Source organism: Coregonus lavaretus (genome assembly GCF_964263955.1).
Source record: "Coregonus lavaretus genome assembly, chromosome: 4".
Classification (NCBI taxonomy): Eukaryota; Metazoa; Chordata; class Actinopteri; order Salmoniformes; family Salmonidae; genus Coregonus; species Coregonus lavaretus.
Genome location: NC_139991.1, coordinates 26106395 through 26125369, shown reverse-complemented (window position 1 = coordinate 26125369; position 18975 = coordinate 26106395). Strand labels below are relative to the sequence as shown.

Sequence of the window (18975 nt, the reverse complement as noted above, 5' to 3'; positions counted from 1 at the left end):
ATAGTCAGTTTTACGAGGGCATGTTTGGCAGCATGAGTGAAGGAGGCTTTGTTGCGAAATAGGAAGCCGATTCTAGATCTAACTTTTGATTGGAGATGCTTTATGTGAGTCTGGAAGGAGAGTTTACAGTCTAACCAGACACCTAGGTATATTCTAAGTCAGACCTGCCGAGAGTAGTGATTCTAGTCGGGCGGGCGGGTGCAAGCAGCGTTCGATTGAAGAGCATGCATTTAGTTTTACTAGTGTTTAAGAGCAGTTGGAGGCTACGGAAGGAGTGTTGTATGGCGTTGAAGCTCGTTTGGAGGTTTGTTAACACAGTGTCCAATGAAGGGCCAGATGTATACAAAATGGTGTCGTCTACGTAGAGGTGGATCCGAGCGTCACCAGCAGCAAGAGCGACATCATTGATATACACAGAGAATAGAGTCAGCCCGAGAATTGAACCCTGTGGCACCCCCATAGAGACTGCCAGAGGTCCAGACAACAGGCCCTCCGATTTGACACATTGAACTCTATCTGAGAAGTAGTTGGTGAACCAGGCGAGGCAGTCATTTGAGAAACCAAGGCTATTTAGTCTGCCAATAAGAATGCGGTGGTTGACAGAGTCGAAAGCCTTGGCCAGGTCGATGAAGACGGCTGCGCAGTACTGTCTTTTATCGATCGCGGTTATAATATCGTTTAGGACCTTGAGCGTGGCTGAGGTGCACCCATGACCAGCTCGGAAACCGGATTGCATAGCGGAGAAGGTACGGTGGAATTCGAAATGGTCGGTGATCTGTTTGTTAACTTGGCTTTCAAATACTTTCGAAAGGCAGGGCAGGATGGATATATGTCTGTAACAGTTTGGATCTAGAGTGTCACCCCCTTTTGAAGAGGGGGATAACCGCGGCAGCTTTCCAATCTCTGGGGATCTCAGATGTTACGAAAAAGGTTTTCATCAAGGATCTCTCTGTACTTTGCTCCGTTCATCTTTCCCTCGATCCTGACTAGTCTCCCAGTCCCTGCAGCTGAAAAACATCCCCATAGCATGATGCTGCCACCACCATGCTTCACTGAAGGTTTCCTTCAGACGTGACGCTTGGCATTCAGGCCAAAGAGTTCAATCTTGGTTTCATCAGACCAGAGAATCTTGTTTCTTATGGTCTGATAGTCCTTTAGGTGCCATTTGGCAAACTCCCAAGCGGGCTGTCATGTGTCTTTTACTGAGGAGTGTCACTATACCATAATGTTCTGATTGGTGGAGTACTGCAGAGATGGTTGTCCTTCTGGAAAATTCTCTCATCTCCACAGAGGATCTCTGGAGCTCTGTCAGAGTGACCATCGGGTTCTTGGTCACCTCCCTGACCAAGGCCCTTTTCCCCTGCTCAGTTTGGTCGGGCGGCCAGCTCTAGGAAGAGTCTTGGTGGTTCCACACTTCTTCCATTTAAGAATGATGGAGGCCACTGTGTTCTTTGGGACATTCAACGCTGCAGAAATGTTTTGGTACCCTTCCCCAGAGCTGTGCCTCGACACAGTCCTGTCTCAGAGCTCTACGGACAATTCCTTCGACCTCATGGCTTGGTTTTTGCTCTGACATGCACTGTCAACTGTGGGACCTTATATAGACAGGTGTGTGCCTTTCCAAATCATGTCCAATCAATTGAATTTACCACAGGTGGACTCCAATCAAGTTGTAGAAACATCTCAAGGATGATCAATGGAAACAGGATGCACCTGAGTAAAATTTCGAGTCTCATAGCTAAGGGTCTGAATATTTATGTAAATAAGGTATTTCTGTTTTTAACGTTTTATACATTTCAAAAATGTCATAATGGGGTATTGTGTGTAGATTGATGAGGGAACATTTTTAATTTAATCAATTTTAGAATAAGGCTGTAACGTAACAAAATGTGGAAAAGGTCAAGGGGTCTGAATACTTTCCGAATGCACTGTACATTTATACTGACACTACACACCCGCACACCCACTCACATACAAGCTGTTGCTACTCTGTTTATCTTATATCCTGATGCCTAGTCTCCTTACCCCTATACATATCTACCTCCATCACTCCAGTATCCCTGGACATTGTAAATATGGTATTGGAACTGACCCTGTATATAGTATGCTTACTTACTTACTTATTGTGTTTTTCATATTTCTTCTCATTTCTCGTCTGTTTTTTCTAGTATTACGTTGTTATTGATTATTGCATTGTTGGGTTTTGAGTTTGCAGACATTAAAACTTAACTTAGCCAGCTAGGAAATGGATACCACTGCTGGTTGTTTATTTGTGTTGAATGTGTTTGTTCTGTATTCCCTCTCTCCTTTCCTCCTTTCCTCTGCTTATCTTTATCCTGTCATAATTAACCACCGCTGTGTGTGTGTGTGTGTGTGTGTGTGTGTGTGCTGGTGTGACTGTGAACACTGAACAGTACACTGTCCATATTCAGGATAAGCAGGAAAGCGAAACAGCAGCTTTAGGGATTATTCCATGTTATTGTGTAATTGGGGGAGACTCTAGACCCTAGCCTAGTAACCACATCCCATAGAACTTAACTCTAGCCTAGCAACAACATCCAATAGTAACCTACCCTAGCAACAAAATCCCATAACCACAACCCTGTTGTCATGGTAGTTGATTGTTGGAACTATATTATATATCCCTCCATTCTCTTTGTCTGTTTTGGTGGTTGTTTCTCTCTCTTTCTGTTTTAAGGGAAGTTCATCTCTTATTTCTGTATTATTTGAATGCATTTTCATGTTTTGAATGTTTTAGACATTTCCCCTGCTTGCTGGATGCACATCTTCCCTTTGTCTTCTCTCCTTTCTATAATCTCCCCTCCTTGTCGTTTTCTCTTATTTATTAATTATTTCTTTTAATTTTCTTTACTCCCTCCTTTCTCTTCCTAGCTCATCCTGTCTGTTGCTCCCTTCTCCTCTCCCTTACCTCTCTTCTCTCGTCCCTCTGTTGTCCTTGAGGCCGTCCAAACAAAGACAGAGGATAAAGCGACTCCTATCCCCTCCCCCATCCTCCTTCCCTCCTCCCCATCTCATCCCCCTCTCCTCCTCCTCCTGTTCTCTCGCTTCACCTCTCTCTGCCTCCTCCTGTCTCATTCTGTAATCTGTCCCCCTTTTCTTTTCCTTGTTCATTTTACATCATTTTTCTCTCTTTACCCCTGTTTTTCGCTGCATATTTCCTTTTAATGCCTTCCATCCCCCACTCTCCATCTCTCTCTCCTTCCCTCACTCCCTTCATCCATACCCCATCTCTCTTTCAGCTCAGGCTTCAGGTAATCACAGTGTGTCACTAGAGTATCTGCGTGAGTGTGTGTGCGGCAGGCATGTGTTTATTGAATAGATAACCGTCACAGAGACTGTTGATGCTTCGGAACCTTTTAACGGCATCTATTTTTCCTTTTCTACAGAATCAAATTATGTGATTAAAGGATGAATAACAATAACAGAAACATCATGTGTGTGTGTGTGTGTGTGTGTGTGTGTGTGTGTAGGTGCCCTGTGGATGTGTATTGTGCTCAACCCCCACTGTAAGTCGGAGCAGAAGTGTGTGTGGCTGAGACAGCTGAGACGGTGGAACAGTGTCGACGTGTGTCCCTGGGAGGATGGAAACCACGGCAACGAACTGCCCAATCTCACACACGCACTGCCGCACGGCAACCCAGGTGAGAAAACACAAAGACACACACACAGCTGACCAACACAGTGCCTCAGGGCGCCCACGCCAAACCAAGTTTGAGCGAGAAAAGCCACTTTTAATCAACGATTTCTCTATTTTCTCTATTTTCTCTCTGTCGATCTCTCTTTTTCTGTTCCTCGATCTTTCTACATGCCTCTCTTTTAATCAACTTTCTCCCTCTCCATGTCTCTGCCCTGCGAGCTGTTCTTATTAGTTTCTGTCTGACTGATGGAATAAGCTCAATAACCCAGGCGGGATCCTCCAGCTATGGCTGCCCTCTGCTCCCCCTGTCCGTGCCTGAGCTAAATTAGAGAAAATACCTTTAAAAAAGTATATCAGGCCTCTGAATAGGAACAGTGCTGTGAATTAGCATTTCATCCAGGAAGCTTTAGGTGGCCGATCAACAAAATGTTTTCTGCTGAAAATTGTCCTCTTCTTTCTCTCCTTTGTTTTTGTTTTTCATCCTTTTCTTTCCACCCTCACCACCTCCCCTCCGTAATCCCTCTTTCTCCCTCTCTCCCAGACTCGTCGTCTCGTCCTCACAGGACAGTGTTTACGAGGGCCATCGAGGCCTGTGACCTGCACTGGCAGGACACACACCTGCAGCGCATCATCACACATGACCTCTACACACACACACACACACACTGTCACCACGACAACCATGGCAGTGCAGGGGCACTGTTCGACGCCCGTGGCTGGCCCCTTTGGCACGGTGAGTGTGTGTGTTTGTGTTGGCAATGACGAATACAAAGGAGGGATAGATTTTTAAGACACGTTTTTAGAATAAATTAATATTTAGTTGAAGTAGCGTTGGAAGTAACAGCCTCCCACCCCCCTTCCCTCTTGCAGAGCACGTCCCTACAGCGTGTGCGAGGGTGGATGCGCTGCGGTCACATGGTTATCCCAGGGAAGCCTTACTATTGGCCATCGCTATCGTCAACACTCTCATACGGCAGCAACAGAAACATCTTGAGCTCTTCCGCAGCCACAAAAAAGGTCAGTTAGGAACAAATTCTATGTCTTAACTGTGTGTAAATGCGGAGTAATAACAGTGTGCGGTCTGTGTCCTCTCCAGAGCTGCTCCATAAAGGCATGACATCTGTCACCAACATGGAGGGCTGGGTGGGACACCCCCTGGACCCTATAGGCACTCTGTTCAGCACCCTACTGGACACGGGTCGGGGAGACGAGGAGGGGCGCAACGCCTTTCTAGACTTCTCAGGTATATGCACGCACACTCACCCTCTCTCTCTCGCTCTCTCTCTCGCTCTCCCTTTTCTGCATATTTAATGCATTTTCAATGGATCGTTTTTTTCTGCCCCATCTTTTATTCATGAGCTGTGATTGGAGGATGGCTGAGGAACAATTAGTGATGTCATCAGTGATGATTGGGTGTGATTGGTTCTGTCAGATGGATACTAACATTCCATGGCCTTGGAAACTGCTCGTCTAGACCAGACAGACTGTGTGTGTGTGTGTGGCAGTGTTAATCCTCCTGGGGTCTTGTCTGTGGGCCCATAGAGACATCATTAAACTGTTAGAATACATGATTACCTCTCCCTAGAGAACACACAGAGAGACAGTAGAGAGACAACATGCTAATAGATCAATACATACATCAATAAAGAAAATAGCACATCCATACATTGATTGTGAAGCCCTAACATGCACTACATGACCTAAAGTATGTGGACACCTGCTCGTCGAACATCTCATTCCAAAATCATGGGCATTAATATGGAGTTGGTCCCCCCTTTGCTGCTACAACAGCCTCCACTCTTCTGGGAAGGCTTTCCACTAGATGTTGGAACATTGCTGCGGGGACTTGCTTCCATTCAGCCACAAGAGCATTAGTGAGGTCGGGCACTGATGTTGGGCGATTAGGCCAGGCTCGCAGTCGGCGCTCCAATTAATCCCAAAGGTGTTCAATGGGGTTGAGGTCAGGGCTCTGTGCAGGCCAGTCAAGTTCTTCCACACCGATCTCGACAATCCATTTCTGTATGGACCTCGCTTTGTGCACAGGGGCATTGTCATGCTGAAACAGGAAAGGGCCTTCCCCAAACTGTTGCCACAAAGTTGGAAGCACAGAATCGTCTAGAATGTCATTGTATGCTGTAGCGTTAAGATTTCCCTTCACTGGAACTAAGGGGCCTAACCGAACCATGAAAAACAGCCCCAGACCATTATTCCTCCTCCACCAAACTTTACAGTTGGCACTATGCATTTGGGCAGGTAGAGTTCTCCTGGCATCCGCCAAACCCAGATTAGTCCGTCGGACTGCCAGATGGTGAAGCGTGATTCATCATTCCAGAGAACGCGTTTCCACTGCTCCAAAGTCCAATTGCGGCGAGCTTTACACCACTCCAGCCGATGCTTGGCATTGCACATGGTGATCTTAGGCTTGGAAAACCATTTCATGAAGCTCCCGACGTACAGTTCTTGTGCTGACGTTTCCAGAGGCAGTTTGGAAACTCGGTAGTGAGTGTTGCAACCGAGGACAGATGATTTTTACGCACTACGCGCTTCAGCACTCGATGGTCCCGTTCTGTGAGCTTGTGTGGCCTACCACTTCGCGGCTGAGCCGTTGTTGCTCCTAGACGTTTCCACTTCACAATAACAGCACTTACAGTTGACTGGGGAAGCTCTAGCAGGGCAGACATTTTACGAACTGACATGTTGGAAAGGTGGCATCCTATGACGGTGCCACATTGAAGGTCACTGAGCTCTTCAGTAAGGCCATTCTACTGCCAATGTTTGTCTATGGAGATTGCATGGCGGTGTGCTCGATTTAATACAGCATGGGTATGGCTGAAATAAGCAAATCCACTAATTTGAAGGGATGTCCACATACTTTTGTATATATAGTCTATTTTGAAGGCCTTGGTTGAAATAGCAGTAATTTTGGTCCAGACTGTTTGAGTCAGGTGGGTTAGTGCTGGGGTGGAACTAACGCCTGGACACCCAGTAGCTCTGCATGACCGAATTGAATGTTGTAGTTTCCTGGGGCAGCACAGAGCTATTGTCATGATAATGGAGGTTGAGTGACTTTATTGGTTCTGATACAGAATGTTCCACAGCCTTGCTGTTTCACTCTCTATTAGATTTGGTGACAACATTTCAAAGACATGCTGTTTTTTAAAATATCCCTCCCTCTCTCTTATTTTCTTCCTCTCTCTGTCTCTCTCTCTTTCCCTCTCTCTCTCCAGGCTCTGTGAGTTCAGCCAAAAGGTTGGAGCCCCACCTCTTCCCAGCGCAACGCTTACTGGACGATGGCCAATCGTTCGTAGCACTGGCCGTAGAGACGGCTCTGATTGGCTTAGGGCAACAGAGGATGATGCCCGATGGCCTATACGCCCAGGAGAAGGTGTGTCGCAACGAAGAGCAGCTATTGGCCAAGCTCCAGGAAGTGGAACTGGACGATGCACTTGTCAAGATATTCCGCAAGCAAGCAATCTTCCTGCTAGAGGGTGAGGGGTAGATGCACACAAACACACACACACACAGTCTTGTTTAACTAACTTTGTGGGGACACACAATTGATACCCATTCAAAGTCCTATTTTCCCTAAACCCTAACGCTTACGCTAACCTTAACCTTAATCCCAAAACCTAACCCTAACTCCTAACCCTAAACCTAACCTTGAGCCCCCTAACCCTAATTCTAACTCTAACACTAATTCTAACCTTAACCCTAAACCCCCTAGAAATAGCCTTTTTCCCTGTTGGTCTAATTTACTAGTTTACTATTCTTGTGGGGACTTCTGGTCCAAGTATAATTAAACATGTCTACACACACATGCGTATATTCTCTCTCTCGCTCTCTCTAATCTCTCTCTCTCTAATCTATCTAATCTATATATCTAACCTATCTAAGCCTGTATTCTCTGTCTCCTGTAGCTGGACCATACAGTGGTCTAGGAGAGTTGCTCTACAGAGAGAGTGTTCCCATGCATACCTTTGCCAAGTATCTCTTCACCTCCCTACTACCTCACGACACCGAACTGGCATACAAAATTGCACTGAGAGCCATGAGGTAAGTACTCAACACATACACACACAAACATATCTTCCACAACTTATTTTTTTGCACTTCAGTAAAGAGTTTCTGCCCAGAAAGAACTTCAGGTAAGTTCAGTTAAAAAAGGAGCTCAGCCTCCTTTGAGTGTCAAATTATGTATGTGTGTGTGTGAGGCGTGGAGGCAGGAAGCTATCCTGTGTGCAGTTTAATCATAAAGCTGCCTTTCGCTGGAATCCTTGTTAAATAATTAAACAGCATTGAAAATTAGTTTTGGAGAGTGTTTGAATAATAAATATACAGTAATAAATATATAAATATATATTTTATGGCATTGGGTTTCATTGGGTTTCTATCTGACTGCTGAGAGGCTGAAACCTTTGGAACTTTATTTCATTCTGCCCAAATTAAACTCCTTTGATTTTTATTATATTGAAATCTTTATTTAAAAAACTCAGTCTTCAACCAGCCTCAGATATACTGGCATTAAAACGCTCTATTTCTAAATCATTTTGACTCATCTCCGCTTAACAGAAGTACTGAATCTTGGAGAGACACAGTAGGATTTCTATAAGCCTTAGAAGATATCTTAAAGGCCCATACATCCTTATTAAAGTAATAAATAAAGAGTAACCATCAGTATATTAAATGTGTGTGTTTTTAGGTTACCGGTCCTGGAATCCATGGCTCCATCAGGTGATCTGTCCAGACCTCACCATATAGTGTCAATGGTCCCTAACCGCTACCCTCGCTGGTTCACTCTGTCTCATATAGAGTCACAACAATGTGAACTGGCCTCCACCATGCTCACGGCAGCCAAAGGTAAACACACATACACGTACTGAATGTACGAGCATACATACCACAAATGCATACACACATACGCTCAAACAATAATGTTTCTGATCTTTTTTGCAAATAGGTTGTTTTAAATGGGGTTTTAAATGGGGGTTTTGTGTGTGTTTTTGTCTTCTCAGGTGACGGGCGTAAGTTAGAAACAGTGTTGGAGTCTATCCAGAAGAACATCCACTCCTCGTCTCATATCTTCAAACTGGCTCAGGACGCCTTCAAGATCGCTACTCTGATGGACAGTCTACCAGACATCACACTGCTCAAGGTCTCACTGGAGCTGGGCCTTCAGGTAACAGACACACACACAGTAAACAGATACACACACCGATGCACTTACACACACACACCTCCCTAACCTCTACCTGCTCCTCTCTCCTCTGAAGGTGATGAGAATGACTCTGTCCACGTTGAACTGGAGGAGGAGAGAGATGGTACGGTGGCTGGTCACCTGTGCCACAGAAGTTGGTGAGTTACTCCTCTAATGATGTTTTGCATAATGTGTGTGTGGTGTATGAGGGATGTACTGTATGTGTGTGTGTAGAATATATATTTCCATGAACTAACCACCCTCTCCTCTGCTCTCCCCTGCTGTAGGTGTGTATGCGTTGGACAGCATCATGCAGAGTTGGTTCACCCTGTTCACCCCGACCGAGGCCACCAGTATCGTGGCCACCACCGTCATGTCCAACACCACCATCGTCCGGCTGCACCTGGACTGTCACCAACAGGAGAACCTGGCCTCCTCCGCCCGAACCCTGGCCCTGCAGTGTGCCATGAAGGACCCCCAGAACTGTGCACTCTCCGCCCTCACCCTCTGCGAGAAGGACCACATCGCCTTCGAGACGGCCTACCAGATCGTGTTGGACGCGGCCGTCACGGGGATGAGCTACACACAGCTGTTTACGATAGCCAGGTACATGGAGCACAGAGGATATCCCATGAGGGCGTACAAGTTAGCCACGCTAGCCATGGCCCACCTTAACCTCAGCTACAACCAGGATACCCACCCGGCTATCAACGACGTGCTGTGGGCCTGTGCTCTGAGCCACTCTCTGGGGAAGAATGAGCTGACTGCCGTCATCCCCCTGGTGGTGAAGAGTGTGAAGTGTGCAACGGTGCTGTCAGACATTTTGAGACGGTGCACGTTGACCACGCCGGGCATGGTGGCACTGCACAGCCGCAGGAACTCTGGAAAGCTGATGTCGCTGGACAAGGCTCCGCTCAGGCAGCTGCTGGACGCCACCATCGGGGCCTACATCAACACCACGCACTCTCGCCTCACACACATCAGCCCACGCCACTACAGCGAGTTCATAGAGTTCCTCAGTAAGGCCAGAGAGACATTCCTCATGGCCCACGACGGACACATCCAGTTCACCCAGTTCATAGACAACCTTAAACAGATCTACAAGGGCAAGAAGAAACTCATGATGCTCGTACGGGAGAGGTTCGGTTGACGAAAGACTAAACTTAAAAACGATTGTGATTGGTCGATGGATCTATTGAGATGGAGACCGATCACGCCCCCGTTTACTTGATTCTGCCTTTGTATCCTTTTTAACTTAAAAAGTGACGGAAAAATGGAAAACGGAACGAAAAAACAGAAAACAAGAAAAACAAAACAACTAAAAACAAACAATAAAAAGGCCACATCGGTATTAATGTGTATAGACCCTATTTAGTTCACAAACAAACAAAAAAATAACATTGTCGTGTGTGTGTGTCCCTTTTATATGTATGAAGGAGAGTGTGAAAGAGAGAGAGAGAGAGAGAGAGAACTAAAGAGAAAAATAAAATCTTTTGGTTTACACTGAGTATATGTTGTCCAGTGGCGAGATGTCCACATAGCACTCCTGTTCCCCTTCTGTTAAACGCTCACAGAGACAACGAGACAAACGCGGCTTAAAACCAAACGGAGCAAATCCATCAGACGTGACAAGTACCTCGTACGGACCCAGCTTTACTCCCCCCTTGTCCTCACCCCTCCCTCCCCACTCAGTGTAGTCAGTAGTGTGTTAACAGTAAAAGAACAACACAAACAAACAGTTCAGTTCACATTTCTTGTTTTTCCTTTTATTTCCTGTTTTTGTTTCTTGAGTAACAGTGATCACCAACTCCAGTCTGACTGTCTGCCATGGCTTTGCAGTGTTGTTCACCCTGATGCTTTACACACACACACACACTAAACAAGCACACAAACACAGAAACACACACACACACACTCAGAAACTCACGTAGTTGCAGAAACACTGTAAACACACACACACACACTCACAGAAAACACACACTTATACTGTCATAGTGCTTGCGCTTGTGGAAACTTAGCAACTGTCAACATACATTCTCAGGGATTTCTCTAAAAAAAAGCAAAGGAAAATGAAAAAAGAGAGAATGGGATCATTTTATTGTGCTGTGTATATATGATAGTATATGTCTGAATATTGAAAAAAATGTATACGTTAACTAATTTATAAAATAATATTCTATGTAATGCAAAATACTTGAAGCTGCAGTACCTTGGTTTTTATAACAAAAACATATCAGAAGGACTTTTAAAATGTGTCGCCTTGCGTTGCATCATCAGGGGCCAGGACAAAGGTCAAAGGTTAGGGGTCATCTCAGTTGGACTGTTAGCTGGGTGACCCCGCAGAGACAGACAGACTGACACCCACTGGACTGCTTGACAGGAACTGGCTGTTTGCAAAACAGGACATGGATGTTGTATTTTGTATGGACAAGCAAAATATATGTATCCAGTTGTACACACAGTTTAATTGGGCACCATAGAAGAAGAGGAGAGAGAGGCTTTCCAGGAGCCAGATCAGTGAGCCTTAGCATTACAGATGTAGAACAAAGGCCCAGTGCCTATGAAGCCGTCAAATGTAGGTCTGACAAAACCCCTGACTCTTTACTAATAATCAGCATAGAAATTTGACCTGACCACGCCTCATGTCTCCTTCCGCAGTGATCAAGTTACAAAAAAGAAGCTCCATTATATGCACAACAACCAACCAACAACATGTACATGCCTCCACAACCAACCAACAACATGTACAACATGCCTCTTCTGCTGACTCCCTTACTTTGTGAAGGACAGAAAGTTGCTATGGTAGGTCTTGACTGTTCCAATTTTTTTTTACACTTTTTTATGTTTCTCTTTTTTAAATGTTTTTTTCTCTGTAGAATTCCTCAACGAGAACAGCCTTCTTTCTTGCCTTGTCTTAACGCTTTAAAACAACCAAACGGGAGTTCTGACTACCAAACTTCGTTCATTAAAATGAAAAAGCCAACCAACTTTGGTTACAACTTTTAGTGTCTTTAATTTTTAGCTGAATGGTTTTGTGTTGAGTGCTTTAAAAAGCCCTTCTCCTCTGTTTGTTTTTTGGTGCAGAAACGTTGTCTAGTGTCTCTTGTCCCCTCCTCCCCTAGAGGTTTGTCCATAGTTCCTTTGTCCAGAGACAAATATAATTCATATTCCATTTTATTTATTATGATAGGTAAACGATTGTACTTCTTCAACAGTGTCAGCATTGCTCATGAAGTTGAAATTCAGATTTGATACACCGATATCAATTTATTTATGTAACTAAATCACTGTTTTATAAACTTGTTAATGATTAAACTTTTCTGTTTTAATTAAAATTAGTTTTTTGAGAGGAGACCTTGTGTGGTGTTTGTTTTTTCTAGTTCTGATATTTTACACTGTGTCATCAGTTGAAAAACGAGAAACATTAGGTTTGGGTTTTCCTTTTTTTTTATCCAAGAATGTAAGTGAGTGAAACCCTGGAACACTTCTGGAAAATGATGAATCCACTGAGAGTAGTAGTAGAAAGGAAGTCCAGGTTCTTTCCTGCTCGTTTGTTTCCTAGAAACAGTCTTAAAGTAGATGTGTTTGGTGTATTTGGGCGGTATTCCAAGTGTTCTGTTCTTTATCACTCCTGGTATTCCGAGATGTTTCTAATACTCAGAGTCGATATTCAGGTCATAAGAAGGAATTCCCCTCGACCACACCCACAAATTGGGGAAAACTGACATTATTTTTAATTGACCCCCATTATAAAAGAGCCAACTTCATCGTCAATGTTTAGTTATACAAAAATATGCCAAAAAGCTGCTGTGTTGTTCAATGTACATCAGAATCTACGGTTCACAATGCTCCCACATAGGGAAATAGAGTCTGCAATAAGAGCCCTGTGGCTTTGTGTGTGGGAAACATTTCATCACAGGTAATACATATTACTTGTTTTAGTGTAGTCCGTTTGTAACTCCACTCACTACTTGCAGCTGTATAGTCCGTTTGTTTGTGTCGTTGGTCTTGGCTAGCTTAATGTTTCGGTCGGTAGCTAACTAGCTAGCACTCACTCATTCACGTGGCTGCTAGCACTGTTATGAAAAGGGGCATGAGGGAAGCCTCACAATGTTATGTTTTTCAAAGTATTGAGAATGCTCGGGAGCAGGCAATGTTTAAAAGTAATCTTTAAACATGTACTTTTCTTAAATGTAGTTTTGTAACTGACTGAAACAAGCAGACAACAAGAAAATGGTGTTTAAAAAAGGTCAAGTTGTTGCTGTGAGCCAATGGGGTAACTTAGGTAGCCACAGGTTGTTTTCCCCACAGGCGGCAGGGCTGCGACATTCTATCTAAAACCGACCGGGACTGTAGAGGGATGTTAACGTTACAGTCCAGATTATTTTGTGGAATTCAAAAGCAGTATTTCCCCTAGATCTTTTTTTTGTTTGTTTTTTACAGGTGGACGCAAAGTTCCCCTTTAGTTTCCTTGGTTAGATAGCGATAGGAAGTGGGGTATTCCTTCCTCTTCCTGTCTTTTATCGTCAATGGCAACCAGGGGGACTGTAGATTGGACAGGAAGTTGAAACCACAGAGGGAGGGGGGTGGAGGAACAGGAACAGCCCCCGAAGCTTCCAAACATTATTGTTGACAATGTTTTGACCCCCCCCCCCCCGCCCCCGATAGCCGTTCCATAACAAGTCAATCAGCACTGTTTGGATTTACTACCTGTGAAGTGTTTTTAACAGAACAGACCGCAGTAAATCCCCAAGCTAACAATGAACCATACTAAACAGGAACCAGGTAAAATGGTTGGAGTTGAGGGGTTGAGATTAAGCCTATATATATCTGCCTTCGTATGTATTTGGGAAAGCAAGATAAGACTGAGCACTCTTGAACAGGGAGCTAAAGGTCTGCACCTAGTCAGGACCAGAGTCAGGGCTGAGCTGTCCCCTGTCAGGACCCTAATATGCACTATTATATAGATTTATTCCAAGAGATAGTGTTCCCTGAAGTCTATTTGGGGTTGTGACTTGTGCACTGCATGATCGCCCCAACACTCAGCTTCTAGAAGAATGTTAGAGAAACTGAGACTGGGTGTTCTCATGCCAACATCTGAGCATTGCCTGTACACACACACACACACACTCTCTCCTCTCTCTCGCATGCACACACATACACACCTTGAATGGTACAGTATCTCCTGTATAAATAGCCAGGCAGTGGGGAGTTTCTGTAACCCCATCAGTGTATCTGGCTCCAAAGATAAACTGGATCACACAGCTGGGACACACACACACAAAAACATCCAGGATGAACCAGACCACGATCCTGTTCTCATTCCCAGATTCCCAGTCCATATGGGACGGAATGTTCTCTCTACTTCTCTCTCTCCAGTCTGTCTTTCTTTCTCTCTCTCCCACTCTGTCTCCTCTCTTTCTCTCTCATTTTCTCTCTTTTTCTATCTCTCTCTTCTTGTTCTCTCTCCAGATTTATGTTCTCTCATTACCTCTGGAAGAACAAACTGTTACTGCCTCGACCAGAGAGAAGTCTGTGTTTTATAGCTGGGGTAATATCACCACTCACCTCTCAGTACTGAGAACTAATCTGTTTCTCAATCTATTTCTGGGGGATCCTGAGGGAGCCCACATTTTTGTTCCAGCCCAGCACTAACTCATCTCATCCAATATCCTGTGTTTGCCGTCACACCCATCAATCACTCCCCATCCTGTCTCTCATAGTGATGTCTCCTTCCTGCTCCAGAAACAGCTGGTCAGGGAGGAGAGAGGAGCTTAGATCAGTCTGTCAAGGGACAACTTTATCCTACACCTTTACCACACCAAAGAGACTGTCCAGACGCCAGAGGAAAGAGACTCGGTATACATTTCAGTCTAACGGCCACAGCACTGGTGGATGTCTGCATTCCACTTCCTATCTTATAAAAGTCCTGTGTTGATAGACATGTCTTGCTCTGTGATTTGTTGCATGGTGGTAGACTTTGATCCTTTATCAGGGGACCGGCAGCAGGCCTCTAAACACACAACATTCTAGAACGGGGCGAAGAGCATATTAGCAAAGGTGAAATGGAGCCCCTGCTGTTAAACTGCTACTGCCATTACTGGAGCTGTGCTGCTTGTTCAGACTGTTGTTTGTTTAACTATGATTCTATCGATTGTACAACATGGCTGTGAAATGTTTCCTTCTTTCAATAATCCCTCCCAACAAGGGCATTATCTGACCTCGACAGTTCTAATAGGATACTGTAGGTAGAAAAGAGAAGATGTTCTAATCTTGCATATCCCACTAGGATCTTAGAAAAGCAAGCAGCATATTCAATGATTGTTCAAAAGTGTACATGTGTGATCTTTTGTAATTTAATATGGATTTATTTTTTATATCACTGCGCTCAGTTGGCTTGACCCCAATGCTTTGATTCTACCTCTGTTATTCCCATAATCCTCACCTCCGTATTCTAAAGCGATATTGTCCGATCGATGCACTCTCCTTTAGAGCGTGGCTACTGTTTGTGATTCCTCTGTGTGTGTACAAAAGGATCTGCATTGTGTTTGATTTTAGCGAACATAAACAAACCTTGTGAACTCTTCACATTCGTGAATGCTTGTGTGGAGCTCCTTCTCTGCTCCTGGCGTAGTTTAACCTTCATAGTTCTCCTGGTACAACAACAACATGGCTTACTCTCTAATCAATGTCTCGCTCCTTCTAAGGACGGATTTGAGCTTCCTTTATTCATTCATTTCTAAGAGTGTTCTTGTCATGTTAAAGAAGAATGGTCACAAGGTCAATCAATTGCTGGTTAGGTGTGGAAGATCTGTGACCTGGATGTCAAATTTCCGCACTTAATTATACAAAAGTTTTAATTAGTTTAGTTTTGGTACATAACTGAGGTTAGGATTCAACCCTGAAAAAAGTACTTAAACCCACAAACCCCTGAAGACATAATGGAGTTGTGTTGTACATCCCTCTCTCCCATCCCTCTCTCCCTGAAGGGAGGGAAGAAATATGGCGCTGGACAAAGCACCTTGGTGGAGATTAGACTGCACCAACCATCCATCACACTGAGGGCCCGTCCTTGGAATATATAATGTCCTGATAATCTGATTGTGCATGTCAATGAACGATGCTGCAGAACTCCCCTCCTGTCCTTAGTACCACCATTATTTGTAGGGTGGCTTGAGATCGACATTGTCCTTAACCACAGATCTAGGATCAGATTCCCTTACCCACAACCCTAACCTTAACCATTAGGTACATGGGAAAAACATCTGACCCTGTATCAGTGGTGAGAGGCAGAGTCTACATACTGCTGTTTGTGTGTATGTGTTGAATAGAGAGATGTAATGTTTCAGCAGCCTTCCTTATAATCCATGTCAGAGCCGGGAGCGACACCATCCTGTTCACAATCCCATTGGCTTAATGCACCGTGTCCGTCACGCTAACTTATGTCATTAGACGTGGTGGTGCTAGGCTGTGTTAAGTCTTCATAGACACAGACACACACACACACCTCACCGTCGGACACAGTATGTAAACAAATAACCAGTGAGAGAACGTGAGAGGATTGGTTTATTCGGATCTCAATTAGTATTTGCAGAAGCAGCAGCTATTCTTCCTGGGGTCCACAAAAAACATAACAAGTAACAAAACACTGATGGACAAGGACAGTCACACAAATTTCAAATACAACAATATACAAACAATAAAATAAATAAATAGTACATACAATATAACTTTAAAAAATGTGTGTTAGAGTGTGTTTGTGTGTGTGTCCCCTCACAGTCCCCGTCGTTCCATGAAATGTTGTAATAAAAGGTAATTTTGCTGTTTGCTTGAGTAATTGGAGATGGAAGGGAGTTCCATATGATCATGGCTCTGTATAATACTGTGCATTGCCATGAATTCGTTTTGGACTTGCGGACTTGGAAGAGACCCCTGGTGGCATGTCTTGTGGGGTATGTATGGGTGTTTGAGCTGAATGTTATTTGATTATGCAGACAATCTGGAATTTTCATTACAGTAATACTTCTCATAAAAACTATGAGAAGCAGTTAATCTCTCGTCAACCCTCAACCAGGAAAGACTGGCATGCATGTTGTTGATGTTAGTTCTGTATGTGCAGTTAAGGGCAAGGTGTGCTGCTCTGTTTAGAGCCAGCTGCAGCTTTGCTAAGTCTTTCTTTGCTGCAATTGACTAGACCATAGCCTGAACAACTAGTACGGTGGATTTTTGTGTCAAAAACACGGAACATCTCCCCAACTTCACAACAACTTTGTCAATATGACTTGACCATGATAACTGACCATCCAATGTTTTACCTAAGAGTTTAGCTTCCTCAAATTGCTCAATGGTCACACCCTTTATACACAACTCCAGCTGAGGTTTAGGTCTTAGAGAATGTTTTGAACCCAATACAATGCTTTAATTCTAGATTAATTTAAGACAAGTTTATTATTAATCACCCATTCGGATACTGACTGTAACCCCTTATCAGTGAGCTCACTGGCTTTGGGTGCTGACATGCAGAGTGTGAAATCATCCGCATACATAGTAATTCTAGCTTTGTTTAAGACCAGTGGCAAATCATTAGTAAAAATAGAGAGGAGTAACGTCCCAAAGCAACTGCCCTGAGGGACACCACACTGTACATATCTGATGTTAAAGAAGCTTCCATTGAAGAACACTCTGGGTTCTATTGGATAAATAACTCTCCAACCATGTGATGGCAGGTGATGTAAAGCCATAGCAAGTGAGTTTCTTCAATAACAATGTATGATCAATAACATCAAAGGCTGCACTGAAATCTGACAATACAGCTTCCACTATCATCTTATTATCCATTTATTTTAACCAATCATCTGTCATCTGAGTCAGTGCAGTACAAGTTGAGTGCCCTTCTCTATATGCATCAGTGGTTAACTTGTTCTCTGACAAATAGCATTGTATTTAGTCAAACACAATTCTCTCCATCAGTTTACTAAGAACAGGCAGCAAACTGATTGGGTGGCTGTTAGAGCCAGCAAGGGGTGCTTTACTATTTTTAGGCAGTGGAATTACTTTAGCTTCCTTCCACGCCTGTGGACACGCACTCCTTTAGGCTTTGGTTAAAGATATAGCAAATAGGGGTGGCAGTACAGTCTGCTAGCTTTCTCAATAGTTTACCATCGAGATTGTCTATACCTGGTGGCTTATCATTATTTATGAATAACAATAGTTTTTCCACCTCTCCCACACAAACTTGACCAAATTCAAAACTGCAATCCTTCACTTTCATTATTAGATCTTTAATACAAAAATATGACGGTTCAATGCTGTCATTTCGCTTGAGATTTTCCGCTTTACTAGTGAAATTGTCAGGGGCGCAACTTTGGTTTTAGAAGGGGGGGGGGGGTATAACCTGGGTCCTCCCTCAGAATTTTCTGCATTTCCACACAATCTAATATGACTCTTTAAGGGTCATTTTGGGGTCACTTTTATTGTAAAAAAGAATATAATATGTTTCTAAACACTTCTACATTCATGTGGACGCTACCATGCTTACGGAAAATCCTGAATGAATCGTGAATAAAGATAAGTGAGAAAGTTATAGTTGCACAAATATCAAACCCCCCAAATAATGCTAACCTCACCTGTTATTGTAATAGTGAGAGGTTAGCATGTCTAGGGGGTATGATATCTGTGCGTCTAACTTTCTCACTCATCATTATTCACTATTCATTCAGGATTATCCGTAATCATGGTAGCATCCACATTAATGTAGAAGTGTTTAGAAACATATTCTATTCCTATTTACAATAAAAGTGGCTCCAAAGTGACACAATAAATTATTTACCATACATTTCTGTTGGGCACAAAATAATCTGACACACAACCAAAACAAACAGCAAATGCATCCAACAAATGTGTAGAGTCACAAGCTTGATGTTGTCATTACGTGCTATGAATGTCGGACCAAATACTTAACTTTTTACTACTTTAATACACATAAAAGTGAATTTGTCCCAACACTTTTGCTCCCCTAAAATGGGGGGACTATGTACATCAAGTGCTGTAATTTATAAACGGTTCACCTGATAAGGATGAAAATACCCTCAAATCAAAGTTGACAGTCTGCACTTTAACTTCA

The 18975-nt window shown here is 43.7% G+C and overlaps 1 protein-coding gene across 1 annotated transcript in view; it reads left to right on the top strand.

Annotated features, from left to right (window-relative positions):
* Window positions 1-10360, top strand: part of LOC311128639 (zinc finger SWIM domain-containing protein 6-like) — a 55424-nt gene extending 45064 nt beyond the window's left edge. Inside the window, exons 5-14 of the mRNA XM_084160826.1 lie at window positions 3492-3662; window positions 4200-4391; window positions 4529-4675; window positions 4755-4901; window positions 6886-7146; window positions 7576-7711; window positions 8358-8515; window positions 8671-8834; window positions 8929-9010; window positions 9140-10360. Coding sequence (XP_084016952.1) covers window positions 3492-3662; window positions 4200-4391; window positions 4529-4675; window positions 4755-4901; window positions 6886-7146; window positions 7576-7711; window positions 8358-8515; window positions 8671-8834; window positions 8929-9010; window positions 9140-10002 — 2321 coding nt within the window. The 3' untranslated portion in view covers window positions 10003-10360. The remainder of the gene's footprint in view (window positions 1-3491; window positions 3663-4199; window positions 4392-4528; window positions 4676-4754; window positions 4902-6885; window positions 7147-7575; window positions 7712-8357; window positions 8516-8670; window positions 8835-8928; window positions 9011-9139) is intronic.
* Window positions 10361-18975: the final 8615 nt, after the last annotated feature.